Source organism: Cetorhinus maximus, chromosome 15 (assembly GCF_964194155.1).
Source record: "Cetorhinus maximus chromosome 15, sCetMax3.hap1.1, whole genome shotgun sequence".
In the NCBI taxonomy this organism is placed as follows: domain Eukaryota; kingdom Metazoa; phylum Chordata; class Chondrichthyes; order Lamniformes; family Cetorhinidae; genus Cetorhinus; species Cetorhinus maximus.
The window spans coordinates 107,728,715-107,744,004 of record NC_135893.1 but is presented as its reverse complement, the minus strand read 5'-3'; the positions used below and the strand labels follow the sequence as shown (position 1 = coordinate 107,744,004).

The following is a 15,290-nucleotide window of genomic DNA, read 5'->3' as shown; positions in this document are numbered from 1 at the left end:
TGGCAAGTGTCTGAGCAGCAACCCAAGGTTCAGTACATACAGATCTGTTGACAGCTAGTTAACTACAAGCAAAATACTGCGGATGCTGGAAATCTGAAATAAAAACAGAAAATGCTGGGAAAACTCAGCAGGTCTGGCAGCATCTGTGGAGAGAGAAACAGAGTTAATGTTTCAAGTCCAGTATGACACGTCTCCAATATAAAGAGTCATATTGGATTTGAAACGTTAACTCTGTTTCTCTCTCCACAGATGCTGCCAGACCTGCTGAGTTTTTCCAGCATTTTCTGTTTTTATTTCAACTTCCCTTAACTGTTCAGTTAATACATTATGCACTAAATCAGCTAAGCTTACAACCTTGTATTGAAAATGAGCAGGAATAAAAACATTTCAAGTACCACACTTATGGGATGAACATCTGTCCAAAAGCATCAACATTTCTCAAGGTAATGTTACTTTTTACAGGCACAGATAGTATTTTTTATTGTAAAATGATGAGTTATTTCAACTGTTTCAGAATTCCATAGGCCAGTTTGTACTCAATTAATATATTAATGCTTTTTACAAACCTTCTTGGCACTTCAAGCGATGAGAGGTCACTAAAATTGGAATCTTTGTGGGTGATTTTAACCTAATGTGCTGCGTGGGAAGCCCAAAGGATCAGGTAACACCGATTTTACACCCTGCCAATGGGAACAGTCTTAACTGACCTTGCCTGTTGGGAAACTAATGGGATTGGATGCAATGTTGGTTTTACACCTGCCTGACTTTATTCTTCATTAGAGTAAAACTCGGCAGGGTTTAACATCAGCATTCTCTTTGATCTGGGGATTTCTGTCTTCCCAAATGCAGCCAGACCTGCTGAGTTTTTCCGGCATTTTCTGTTTCCATTTCAGATTTCCAGCATCTGCAGTAATTTGCTAATCTTTTATAAGCTCTGAGTGATTAAGATTCTGAAATCAATTCTTAATATTACATACCTGTGTCATGTTCACTGACAATATCTTGGTGTTTTGTGTTGTTGCTAGTCAAAGAGTATTCAGCTAACCCTGAGAGGAAAAATAATACCTTATCTTTAAATTAGATTCATTAAATACCCAGTTTCCAAAGTGACATCCAAATATTTCAGTTCATTATCGACAAATGGAGAGTCTGTATTAACCTATTTCAAATGTTTATTGTGTTTGTATATTTCTATTTTAAGTTGTAAATGCCAATATAGCTTGGTATTTCTTTCAATACTTTCAATCCTTGTTTGCAGGAATCTGTCATGGGTTTGGGAGTTATAGTAATTATGTAGTTATGGTAATGGAACAGCAATCCCGAGATCGTGAGCTCAAGTCCGACCGAAAGGAAAAGTACTTGCATTTATATAGTGCCATTCACAACCACAGGATGCCCCAAAGTGTTTTACAGCCAATGAAGTACTTTTGAAGTGTTGTCACTGTTGTAATGTTGGAAACACATCAGCCAATTTGCATAGCAAAATCCCACAAATAGTGATGGTGACCAGATAATCTGTTTCTGTGATATTAATTGAGGGATAAATATCAGCCAGGATAATTCCACAGTTTTTCTTCAATACAGTGTCATGATCATTTATTGCCACCTGAGGGGCAGGTAGGGCCTTGGTTTAACATCTCAACCCAACAGACAGCAGCTCCAACAGTGCAACGCTCCCTCAGTACTGCACTGGGGCGTCAGCTTAGATTTTAGTGCTCAAGCCCTGGGGTGAGACTTGAACCCACAACCTTCTGGCTTAGAAACAAGAGAAACCAACTGAGCCACTGAATCCAACCTGGTGAACCTTCTAATTTTTGGGCAGCACAGGACAGAATGTCCATTAAAACCCAACTGGTTCAGTAATGACCTACCGGAAAGGGAACCTAAAACTGCTACCTGGTCTGGCCCACTCAAGGCCACTGCTGTGGGATTAGTGTGCTGGAAACATAACAAAGTTGTTAAACTGAAAATTAAAATTGGTTCTGTCAAAATCACAATTTCCTCTAAATGTTTAACAAATGAGTGTAACTTACTTTGACACCCATAAGTGTAAAACATTAAAGTACTGCAGCAAAGATCAGCAAGTTAATAATGAAGTAAGCAAAGGAGCGAGGAAATGGTTCAATCAACCCAGAAAAATTATGGCAACCTAACAAGTGACATCTACTATTTTGCCACAAATTCATAACACATTTAATTTTCTTTTCTTTATGTCCCCTCTCCTGCTTTGACATCCTCCAATACCTGCAGCATAATTAACAATTATTAATGGGTCACCAGTTTGTCACATAATTAGTATAAAATTGTATACAATACAATTTACATATGTAACTTCAGTACATGGTAACTGTATAAAATGTAAATAAACAACTGAGAACTCCGTGAGTGTCATGTATCACACAACAGCTTAAAGAAAAACAGGTCTGGAGAATATACAATTACAGACTGCAGTAAAAAATGATTATTTTAAGAAACCGCCCACCACAGTGCTCTCACAAAACAATCATGTTAACCTCATTAACCTTGTGAATGCTGCAAAAGTATTTGAGATTTTAAAATGTTTATCTTTGGATCTATATAAAATCAGCAAATTTCAATTTCCCCAAGTTTCTAGTGATGTGCCATTAAATACAATTAAAGGAATATGTAAAACTTTTAAAATGTTCTTGATCTCCAATTTTTTCCATATATATATATATATATATATATATAAATAACAGTTATCCTGCAGTGATTACTTAGATCCTGAACTTCAGTTGCAGCCTCAAAAGGTTAAGGTACCATTCTACTGCTGAGATTCTCATTAAACTGAAGCAAGAAACCAAGATTGATTAATGCGGTATTTATTCAATAAGCACCCAACACATAATCAACACCGCCTAATATAGATTTAGTATTTGAATATAAACTGGAGACTAATGCAATGATCAAATCAGCCTCCAGAAAATGACTACCTGGGTGCACTTTGTTATTCTTCCACCGCAAACTAAAATCGTGTTGCTCTTTAACATCTAAAGAAACAGAGCTGTTAGATTAAAGAATGAAGCACTTTTGTCATTTGCAACCCTCTAAGGATCAGGGCATGTGCTATCTTACTCATGTGTGAGGACACTTCACGTGTCCTTTATAGTTGGGGCTGATTTTCCTGCCATTTGCCCCGAAGCAAACACTGGAAAGCAGCAGCCCGAAAACTCCAAGGCTGGCAGTGAGGCCACACTACTCAGCTGTTTCTCTCTGCTCAGTTTCCAGTGTTAAACCTGTCAGAAGATGGACCTGTACCCATGGTCCTGCTTCACCAGTGGAGCTGCGATGTAATAAAACCTTGTCTGCCCATTAAGTAGTTGTAGACCCCGTCCAACATCCAGAGGACGTGGTTAGTTAGATGGTAAGAGTGCGCTGCCCATCAGTGTCGAGGCATTTCGGAGCACCACAGTATACAGCTGGACCCAATGACCGTTTCTGGTCTGAAGACAAGCCAACGATAATTTTACAGTTTGATCCAAAAGGAGCAATTTACAAACATTTCAATGGTCTCTTCTGGCATCAATGACCTTAGAAAACTTTTGGGGCCTTCCCATTGGCCTCAGTAGAACTCAACACCATCTCTTGGCTGGTGGAGTTCTATTGATGCCTTAAAAATGTGTAAAATGCTGAATTCCCAGGTGTTCCCCTGGATTCATTCCCCCTTGGTAACATGGTGGATGGGTGAGAGGGAAGGGAGCACACTGAAGATTTGCCCCCTCTTGATTCCAGAATTTAAGGTGGCACTTTGAATGAGATGAAATTGGAGACATGTTCCACTCCTAATTTCAGGACCCCTATATGTGGGAAATTTCTTTCCCACTTTCCCCCAATGCAGGAACTCTAGGGCCGTTATATCACTCAGACAGCAGGCATTGTAAATTCTTGTATACAGAGTGATTGCTCTCAGACGTTACACCTCAAATTTAATACTCTTGTTTCTCCTGGTTGCTGATATTATAAAATGCTTTTGGTCAGTAACATCTGAAACCTCCTCAGTTGTATTAATAATTGTTTTTCCTCATCCATCATGGGCCATACTTATTATGTTTACTGGTTATTGTATGCATTTGTTTCCAAAACTTTATTAGTGATTTTGCTGCAGGCACATTTAATTCCTGTAAATAAATTGGTCACATGACATTAACTCATATTTTATGCAACCATAAAATATAACAAATAAGTTTAAGTAAAACGTTTACACAATCCATGAAATGAGCTGAAGAGTTCTGCATTCTGATTCTTTGACATGATTTTGTCAAGCAAACATTAGACGTGTTTACGTTTGCAAAAAGTTGCTTAAGCCTTTCTCTTTGCAATGACTGGGTGGTATATTACCACATTGTACCTTAAAGAACAAAGTTCACCACCACCTTCTCAAGGGCAATTAGGGATGGGCAATAAATGCTGGCCCAGCCAGCGAAGCTCACATCCCATGAAAGAATAAATAAAAAAATAAGGCTGTATAGAGAAAAAATCCTTAACCCAACAATGAAAATGAAAGTGATTTATAAATCCCACAATGTTTTAGTAACATGTTTTGAACAGATAATTTATATCCCTATAACTAGAGCTGTTAGAAAAGTTCAAATTGTATCAGACCATATAACTGACAGAGAAATGGACTAGCCCACAAAAAATGAGTTATCAAAGTCACATCCAAGCTAAATTTTGGGCTAAAGGTCAGTGGCCTAGAAATGTAGGAGCATTCAGGGAGCTGGAGGTGGGGGTGCAGGGGGTACAGTTTGGTGAGGTCCAAGGTTCTCCGGATATTGGGCCTGGGAATATTTTGTTAGTGCTGACATGGTGCCACTGCCTTCTCTATTCGACACTCTGTGTACAGGCAAGGAGTGCGCACATATTTACTGACTGCTATTTGGAGGCCTTTGAATGGCACACCATCCTGTAAAACCAACATTCCCCAGCCTAACTTGTAGGCTCTTCTCGTATTTGCATTCGGGTTAAATCTAGTTTTTATATTTAGCTTTGAAACGGAAAAATTGATCAAAACAAAATAGTGTACTGGGCCTCAGTTTGTGCTCACTCAGCCTTTAATTCATCCACTTTAATCATCCTTCGTGATAACTAGGTTTATGCCTTTGGTCAGCTATCCATATATTCTGGTGTTCTTTATTTTGAGAACGTGGCCTCACTATGTCCACAGGCTGGACTGTTATAAAATGTTCATTATCCTTTCTGATTTATTCACTGGCGGTGAGTCTGGGACCCAAACTGTGTTTTGGAGTTTATGCAATCTTTCTTCAAAACTGTAAAAGCTAAATGAAATATATCAAGCAAATGAAGTATGATGGTTAAGAATCTAAGAAAAATAAATCATTTGATCTTCTTATAAATTCAAGTAACAGAGGACTGCAAAATAATGACACTGAATAGTGTGAGAGTTAGAAACTTACGGACTAAGGTTTCCAGAGGCACACCCTTAAATCAATCCTGTTATGTTTTCAACAAAGTATTATTTGATCCTTTCCAGTTTCAGGTGAATACAACACTATTATTAATCATGTTTTATTAAGTATTGTGCGAAATAAGTTTAATATCCCATTGGGATGAATTTTCCAGTGAAAGCTGAAGTCTCACCATTGGGACCACAAAAGCAGGAGCTGACCCGGCTCCGGTGGGCAGCGGGACCCCGGGGGGGGGGGAACGTTTTGCTGGCAGTAGCCAATGAACAGGCTGTCACTGGGGTCACTGTCCAATTGAGGGTGGCGGTTGGCCCACACCTGAGCTGTTGACCCAATCAGAGGACAGGCAGTGCAGCAGCATCACCGAGGCACCCTGGAAGAGCGGTGAGTTTGTTTGGGGAGATCGGAGCCGGGTAGACAGGCCCTGTTAAAGCGGGGGAGGGAGGAGCTGCAGTGGCAGCTGGTTCCCCCCACCCCACCACCATATTGTCAGTCCTCCCACCTCTCGGGCAGGAGATGAAAATTCAGCTCCCTGTTCCACAACAAACTCAATCAGAGCTGCACAGATACATAATTTGATCGGTGAACGTGACAGGATAGGGGCTGTAAGTGGGATTCTGTGATTCTGCCGTGTAGTAAGGGGATGAAACTATCTCTGGAGAAAAACCTATTTCTGTCATTGTTGCACTTACTTTGTTTCTGGTCATCGGTCCCTTCTCTTGTCTCAAGATGCCAGTGAGGCTAAATATAAGTTGAAAGAAAATGATTAAAAGGTTTGAAAGATGATATTTTTGTCAGGATAAAAAGGGTTACAGCAGATTCAGTGTGATTAGTACATGTTTCCTATTATTTTCCATAACTCAATGTACTTGCTTAATAGATTTAAAATGATTACATCGACTTTAATACTTTGGTTTGTGCTTCAAGGACACGGACATTGACTTAGGCATTGGCAGCAAACGAAACACCCAAAGCTGTTCAAACATTTTCGATTTAATTTAACTCCTTGCTCCTACCCATGTGATTTCAAGTCTATAATTTGATTTTTTGGCTGGTGTAATGATTACAGGTTGCTCAGGGAGAGCACCTTTGTCATCATTGCAGCTATTTATATGTCTGTCATTGAATTATTTATGTAATTCATCGTGTATTTATTTCTTCTTATTTGCTCCTTACCTCCGAATAATTCTCTCTCTGAACGAGGCTGGATTTTTCCTCAACATATCCTGGAAGCAGAGTATTGTAGCTTCGAACAGTCCCCGGCTACAGAGGAAACAAACAATCCTGCCTTTAAAATCTCGTGTCTGTCTTTCTTTTACCCACAGCTCCAGGTGATCAAACCCATTAAAATATAATAAACTGTATTTTTTTAGAAAGGATTACTGAAGGCCAAGTAAGAGCCAGCATTACGTCCTAGGAATTCGATTGAACCATTCGTTGGGGATTTTAAGCCTCTCCTATAGTGAGCAGAAGGTGCACACTCATCATCAGCTGCAAGTGAGTTGGTTGCCACACTGATTTTGGACTTGCATCAAAAACAGACATTAGGCCCTTTGCATGTGCTGATGAAGGTTTAACGGCTATTTGCGGCCGTCTGCAATACTGGGGTTTGCTGTGTTGCAGCCAAGGCCAGTGCAGGAACTGGCTGCATTCAGGAAAAGCAAGTCTGCATGTGGCCGTGCAAGTGGTCTAGAAAGGGTCAACTACAGCCACCACCAAAAAGGTAAGTCCTCAAAGTCTGGAGGAGGAGGAAATGATCTTCAAAACCCCACATTGAAATGACAGGTCACTGCTGGACACCACTCATCCCCTTTCCCCCACCTGCACACAATCTCAACTCCTGCCTCTGGTCCTGTCTGCCACCTTCCCCTCTACTTCTGCCCCCATCTGGCCACTGCTATCCTCCAATCACCACTCTTCCAAACCTCTTCTGATCATCTTCTCTCAGGCAGTCCCTTGGGATTCAGGATGATTTGCTTCCATTCTGGTTCGATGGATTCTGAACTGGCTGAGTCAATGTGCGATCTACCAACTCTGCCACATCTCTCGATGTGTTTGGTGCCTTTCCAAATGAACCTTCTCCATTCCGGTCAGTCACAAGCCAGGCTCTCCCCCGAGTGAGTGGGGATGTTTGACCTCTTCGGGGATGCTTTGAGGACATTCCTAAAGCGGTTCTGCTGTCCTCCTGGGAGTTTCCTGCAGTGACCTAGTTCCAAGTGGAGCAGTTGACAATCCCTATAAGAACTTGCCCGAGGGCAACTGCCAGTGACAAAAAACCTCAATCTTCAGGGCCTATTCTACAGTGAAGATTCCCGTCAGTGTCCATAACTTATTGAATTAACAAAAATTAGGTCAACAACTAAAGTCAGGTGCGTCTCAGGTGGATACAGGGAATGTTAGGCACATGTTCTCAAGATTACCACAACACCAGTGACAGTTTCACGTTTGTCAAAGTATTTGCATATTCTCACCACAATCTTTAAGTTTATTTCAAACTGTGGCTGCACAGTTATAGGTCACTTTTCTTTCAGTTATCTCTTTGTACGTCAGGGGACACTCTCACCGGGTACACTCCATCAAGGTATACTCTCACTGGGTACACTCCATCAAGGTATACTCTCACTGGGTATACCCTGTTAGGATATACCCTCTCCGGGTTTACTCTGCCAGGGTATACTCTCACCGGGTATACCCTGTTAGGATATACTCTCTCCGGGTTTACTCTGCCAGGGTATACTCTCACCAGGTATACTCTGTCAGGGTATACTCTTGCCGGGTACACTCCATCAGTGTATACTCTCACTGGGTATACTCTGTCAGGGTATACTCTCGCCGGGTTAACTCTGTCAGGGTATACTCTTACCAGGTTTAGTCTGTCAGGGTATACTGTCACTGGGTATACTCTGCCAGGGTATACTCCCACCGTGTATACTCTCAATGGGTATACTCTGACCGGGTATACTCTGACCAGGTATATTCTCATTGGGTATGATTCCATTACTTCACCCAAATAACCATTTTGATGAGTGAGTCTAAACAGTTAAGTGTTGGCAATTGTGAAAGACGTCAAAACTGAGCCCAATCCCGTCATTTTCAGTGACATACTTCCTAGTATTTACTGTTTAGAGCTCAGGAGCTGGGTCACAATGTGATTATTACCTTCTCTATCCTAAGGGTTCCAAGACCTGCTGTAATTCCCTGGCTGAGAGCAACTAATTTAATCTTCGATCTTTCGAATGTCAGTGCTTTAGAAAGTTGTGATTTCCCCAGAAGTTACTGGGGATTATATGGAAACCTGTAGCCCACCTTCTATCACAAGAACAGCACTATTTGTACCATTGAAGCCATCCCTGCATTGAATTTCTTTACTAGTGAATCCTTGCAGGTAACCTCTGGTGGCCTCTGTTATATTAATGAGGGAACAGATCACTATTGCATCAGCAAGTTGGTTGATCCTCTATTCAGGACAAACCATCAATTCATACCTTCGCAATGGAACTAGAGAAACAAAGGGACAGGCGGAGAGCTATCCCGTTCTATAGACTAGAAGGATTTTCATAGCTGCAAGGAACAATTGATGGAATATATCTGGGATCATAGGAATAGGAACTACCCACTCAACCCATTCAGCCGCTTTTCACCATTCAATTGGACCATGAACTGTATTCCAGCTCCATTTACCAGCTATTGATCCTTTGACAAGCTTTTGGGAAGTGAATTTGATATTTATTCTGGCCTTTCTGTGACAAATTCTTTCTGATTTCATGTTTAAATGTTCTAGCTCCAATTTTAAATTGTGCCTTTTTCTGGATTTTCTCACTGAAGGAAATAGTTTCTCTCTATCTACTCCCAGAAAATGCCTTCTGGAAATCCATATCATCAACATCTATAGACACTTAAACATTCTTAAACACTTAACCACATTCACGCCCTCCACCATTAACGCACAGTAGCAGCAGCAGTGTGTGCCGTCTACAAGGTGCATTACAGAATCTCACCAAGGCTCCTTCGACAGCACCTTCCAAACCCACGACCACTACCATCTAGAAGGGAAAGGGCAGCAGATAGATGGGAACACCACAACCTGGAAGTTCCCCTCCAAGTCACTCACCATCCTGACTTGGAAATATATCACCGTTCCTTCACTGTCGCTGGGGCAAAATCCTGGAACTCCCTTCCTAACAGCACTGTGGGTGTACCTACACCACATGGACTGCAGCGGTTCAAGAAGGCAGCTCACCACTACCTTCTCAAGGGCAACTAGGGATGAGGGGGCAGGTTCAGTGATGGTAATGCCATTGAACATCAAGGGGAGATGGTTGGATTCGCTCTTGTTGGAGATGGTCATTGCCTGGCACTTGTGTGGCGCGAATGTGACTTAACATTTATTAGCCCAAGCATGAAGGTTGTCCAGGTCTTGCTGCATGCAGTCACAGACTGCTTCAGTATCTGAGGACTCACTCTGCAATCATCAGCGAACATCCCAGTTTCTGATCTTATGATGAAGCAGCTGAAGATGGTTGGGCCAAGGTCACCATCCTGAGGAACTCCTGCAGTGATGCCCTGGGACTGAGATGATTGACCTCCAACAAACACAACCATCTTCCTTTGTGCTAGGTATGACTCCAACCAGCGGAGAGTTTTCACCCTGATTCCCATTGACTCCAGTTTTGCTAGGGCTCCTTGATGCCACACTCGGTCAAATGTGGCCTTGATGTCAAGGGCAGTCAGTCTCACCTCACCTCTGGAGTTCAGCTCTTTTTCCTATGTTTGAATGAGGACTGTAATGAGGTCAGGAGCTGAGTGACCCTGGTGGAACCCAAACAGAGCATCAGTGAGCAGGTTATTGCTAAACAAGTGCCACTTGATAGCACTGTTGATGACCCCTTCCATTACTTTACTGATGATGGAGAGTAAACTGATGGGGTGGTAATTGGCTGGGTTGGATTTGTCCTGCCTCTTGTGTATAGGACGTACCTGGGCAATTTTCCACATTGCTGGGTAGATGCCAGTGTTGTAGCTGTACTGGAACAATTTGGCTAGGGGTGTGGCAAGTTCTGGAGCACAAGTCTTCAGTACTATTGCCAGAATGTTGTCATGGCCTATAGCCTTTGCAATATCCAGTGCCTTCAGCCGTTTATTGATATCATGTGGACTGAATCGAATTGGATGAAGACTGGCATCTGTGATGCTGGGGACCTCTGGAGGAGGCCGAGATGGATCATCCACTCGGCACTTCTAGCTAAAGATTGTAGCAAATGCTTCAGCCTTGTCCTTTGCACTGATGTGCTGGGGTCCTCCATCACTGAGGTTGGGGATATTAGTGGAACCTCGTTCTCCAGTGAGTTGTTTAATTGTCCAGTAAGGAAGAGGAATCTTTCAAAATATTGAGAGAAGCAGTTGAGGTAATGGATGAGGTGAAAGTTGATATGGAGAATGTACTGGAAATGCTGGCTATGCTTAGAGTGGATTGGTCACCTGGTCTGGATGCCTTCCATTACAGGTTGCTGAAGATAGTGGGGATGGAGATAGTGAATGGCTCCAATCTTCCCTGGATACGGGGGAGGTGCCAGAGGATTGGAGAGTGGGAAATGTGACACCCTTATTCAAAAAAAGCTGTAAGGACAGTCCTAGCAATTACAGACCAGTCAGTGTAACATCAGTGATGGATAAAGTTATAGAAATAATAATCAGAGAAAAAACTAAGACACTTGGAAAAGATTGAGTCAATTAACAAGAGCCAGCACGGATTTGTAAAAAGCAGATCATGCTTGACTAATCGAATTGAATTTTTTGATGCAGTAACACAGAAGGTTGATGAAGGGAATGCAGTGAATGTTGTCTTTTTGGATTTTAAGATAGTGTTTGGCAAAGTTCCACATAAAAGGCTGTTTAAAAAATTGAGGCACATGGAATAGGAGGGTCAGTGTCAGCCTAGATAAAACACTGTCCCTCGATTCAAGGATGAAGTCCACCCAGGTGCACAGATTTCTGCCATGGGTCTTCATATGACTGAACAGGCCAATCTGCAGATCTTCGAGCACATGGGGCAGGACGTCCCACAAGGTAGTGGGACCCGGACTGCAGGATTTGCTTTCCTGTCTTTCCTTGTCTGTTGCCGCTCTGCCCCACCATTAAGACCTTGTGACTCAGTGACGCAGCTCGATGGACAAGTTGCTGCCATTTTGAATGATCGGTAACAAGTTCCTCCCAGTCATTAACGTCAATGCCACTGCGCTTCAAGGAGAGCTTCAGAGTGTCTTTGAAGCGATTTCCTTGTCCTTCCCTGGCATGTTGGCCATTTGAGGGTTGAGAAAACAGGACCTTGTCGGGGAGACACTTTTCGGCCGACCGGACACAGTGTCCAGTCCATCAAACTTGATTTTGCAAGACTTTTGCCTGAATGCTTGTGGAACTGGTTAGCATGGTGACAACAGCTGCTCTGTGCACTAAGACTTTTGTTGACTTGCAGAAGTCTTTGTTGTCAAAGACTCGCTGCTGTAGTTTGTCGAAGGCTGATCTGCTGTTGAATCTCCGCGTCAATGGCGGCATTTTGAGAGAGGTGGCTGCCAAGGTATGGGAAACGTTCAACATAGTCCAGAATCTCTCCTTCATCATTGGGGAGATGGTGGCATTGGGGTAATATTAATCCCAAGGTCCAGGTTAATGCTCTGAGGACATTTGTTCTTTCTCGTCCCAGATCATTAGGGTTAATGTTTGGAGTCTCGATGAGAGCAACCATCCGCCATCTTTGAAGACCTCAGCTGGAACACCGTCTGGTCTGCAGGCTTCATTGTTTCTCATCTGTTTATCATTCATTGCCTGGGCTCTCCCAGTGATGGTGATTCCCAACACAGAGTATTATGGGATAGCCTGGAGAGTATCAGCTGCCATTGTTGGTCAAAATGTTCAACTGACTTTTGACCTGCCACTCCCTTATCCTACACTCACATGGCGATGGCAGCGGACAAGTGAACATAATGGACGCTCTGAGTAAACCACAGGGAGCCCCACCTCGGATCGACCCGGACCAGCCTAGCTCACTGCTGCCTGCGTCTGAACAAGCTCCCATCTTGCCGAGTGATATCTGACAATGAAGAAAACACCAGCTCCAGAAAATCACATATCTGAGCTGGTCAGAATGGTGTGGCTTCCTACAGGTAGCCCAGTGACATCAGGAAAAGGAGAAACCAATCAAATCTCCCCACAATGAACTGCAATGAGCCTATGATCCTATTCACATATGTCCAACATCATTGCTGAATCATGCTGAGAAAGATCAGTGTCACCTTGCAGTGTTAATTCTGATTCTCCCCACGGGCTGCGTATTGTGTGAACTCAGCTGTGTTGTTCCCAGTGATAAAATAACTCGCTGATAATTTCCAACTTGCTGATAATCCAGACAAATTTAGTTAGTGAGTAGTTCAACCAAACAGACCAGGAAAGCACTAGTTTGATCCCTAGTCTATATTCAGTTAGCTGAGCTTAGCTGGGAAGGTGTTAAAGAAGCTAAATTTAGCCTCAGTATCTGTGGGCTCTGGCAATTGGAGAAAGGCCCTCCCACCATCGTACAGTGCGGGCTGTTACACTGAAATGTATATTGCAAATATAATCTGTGTGTATAAGTGTAATGAGGGAGCGCAGGGCACCACTCACAAATCGAGAGAAACGGATCTGATTTGCACATTATGTAATATCAGCTTTCAATAGTTATGTGATGTACTTTTACAAAATGTATGAATAAAATATATTTTTGGTAAAAAAAAATCAGTGGTCTCTAGAATCGCAGCAGGAGCGAGGCCATGTTCTTTGGGAAATGGACAGACTGATCCTTTGTCCCCTTCACCGTCAGGTCAGACTGCCTGAAGGTGTTTGGGATATGGTTTAGATGGGCCTGGGCATGTCAAACAACTGGGAAGAGTTTATAGCCTGGGTCAAAGAGGGAGTTGGGCATGTGGGAACAATGTTCCTTCTCCTTTGTGAGTAAGAATCTGGTCATGAGGTGTGAGGTACTCATGTTGTTACCGTATGTGACACAGGTCTGGCCTAAACCTTTCTCCTGCAGCACACTGGTCACCCAAACCATCTTCTGCTTTATTTGGGGGTCAAAAATGGACTGTGTTGATGTGCAAATCTCTAGATAAGAGGGAGAGAAACATCCCCAATGTCTCCCCCATGCTGATGGCCACCTATGAGTGTGGCTGCCTCAAGCTGGGTGAATGCGCAAAATACAAGGGCTGGATTTTTGTGGAGGAGGTGAGAAGGTAGAGTTGGGAAATTTCTCGAGCTGGTAGACCTGCCTCCTTTCCAGGCTCCTGCTGCCATATGTTTGTTCCAGGATGGGGTTGGGCCCATTGCCTCTGGAGGCAGTTGAGTTTTTAAGAATTCTTTCCTGGGATGTGGGCGTCACCGGCAAAGTCAGCATTTGTTACCCATCCTTAATTGCCCTTGAACTGAGTGACTTGCTCGGCCATTTCAGAGGGCAGATAAAAGACAACCACATTGCTGTGGGTCTGGAGTCACATGTAGGCCAGACCAGGTAAGGACGGCAGATTTCCTTCCCTGAAGGACATAGGTTTTTACAACAATTAATGATAGTCATCATTACTGAGTCTAGTTCTATATTCCAGATTTATTAATTGAATTTAAATTCCACCAGCTGCTATGGTGAGATTTGAACCCACATCCCCAGCGGGTTAGCTTGGGTTGTTGGATACCAGTGCAACAACATCACCGCTACACCAATATCACCCTCGACTGAGGGCCGTTTTGAAAAAAAAGCAATAAGGATAAAGTTTTGAACATACAGTATTGGGTTTCTTTTCGTGTCGGAGCGACCCAACAATCCTCTCACCAAACAAAAAGCCATTTGGAGAACAGAACTGGAGAGTTTCTGAAAAAAAAAGACATGTCGAAGCTTTTCGTCTTACACTCATCAGGACACTTGCAAGAAAACCAACATAATGGGGAAAACTACAAGTTATTCCTGCGAGAGTCATGGTGAGTGCAAGAAGAAAGCTTTCACATGTTTCTTTTTTCCAGCAATCCTCTCACCCTCGGTGGTGGGGGGAGAAATGAATTCTATTTCGCTTTATTTCATGTGGTCTTGCAAAGGAAAACTGAGAAGTGAGGAGGTTTGCAGCCATTCTCTCATTCAGACTAGAAAGTCAAACACACAGTGAGCAGGGGCAATGTCAGTTCACTGCTGCATCTCTGGAATTTAAACCCGGGACAGGGGCTCAGAAAGGACATTGTCCATCCCTGCGATGTAGGTAATGTTTAGGTTGACCTGGGACCATTCAAGATCTGTCTTTATTGGGGCAAGGCCCTTTGGGGACTAGAGTTCCGTATCTTTTCTCTGTTGGAGGTCAGGCATAGGCAGAGATTTTGATTTCAGAACTCAGTGCCTGTTCCAATCCTGATTAGGTATTGTCTAAAGGGTCTGGGGGCTTTACCTGGGATTTACATCAATGGGAACACCACCAGCTGGAAGTTCCCCTCCAAGTCACTCACCATCCTGACTTGGAAATATATCGCCGTTCCTTCACTGTCGCTGGGTCAAAATCCTGGAACTCCCTCCCCAACGGCACTGTGGGTGTACCTACACCACATGGACTGCAGCGGTTCAGGAAGGCAGCTCACCGCCATCTTCTCAAGGACAATTAGGGATGGGCAATAAATGCTGGCCCAGCCAGCGAAGCCCACGTCCCGTGAATGAATAAAAAAGCAGTGGTTAGCATTCAGGGGCTGAATATTTCGCTGAGTGGGTGGGCGCGTGCCTGACCCACTCGAGTGTAAAATGATGTGTGACGATGTCGGGTGAGTGTCCCGACACCATCGCGCACT

General features: G+C 43.2%; 1 protein-coding gene across 1 annotated transcript in view; it reads right to left on the bottom strand.

The window, feature by feature from the left end:
• LOC144691099 (transmembrane channel-like protein 5) overlaps positions 1-15,290 on the bottom strand; it is a 264,020-nt gene that overhangs the window by 3,741 nt on the left and 244,989 nt on the right. The window contains exons 22-25 of the mRNA XM_078559169.1: positions 6,621-6,707; positions 6,137-6,185; positions 2,955-3,011; positions 978-1,046 (exon numbers count right to left, since the gene is read on the bottom strand). Coding sequence (XP_078415295.1) covers positions 978-1,046; positions 2,955-3,011; positions 6,137-6,185; positions 6,621-6,707 — 262 coding nt within the window. The remainder of the gene's footprint in view (positions 1-977; positions 1,047-2,954; positions 3,012-6,136; positions 6,186-6,620; positions 6,708-15,290) is intronic.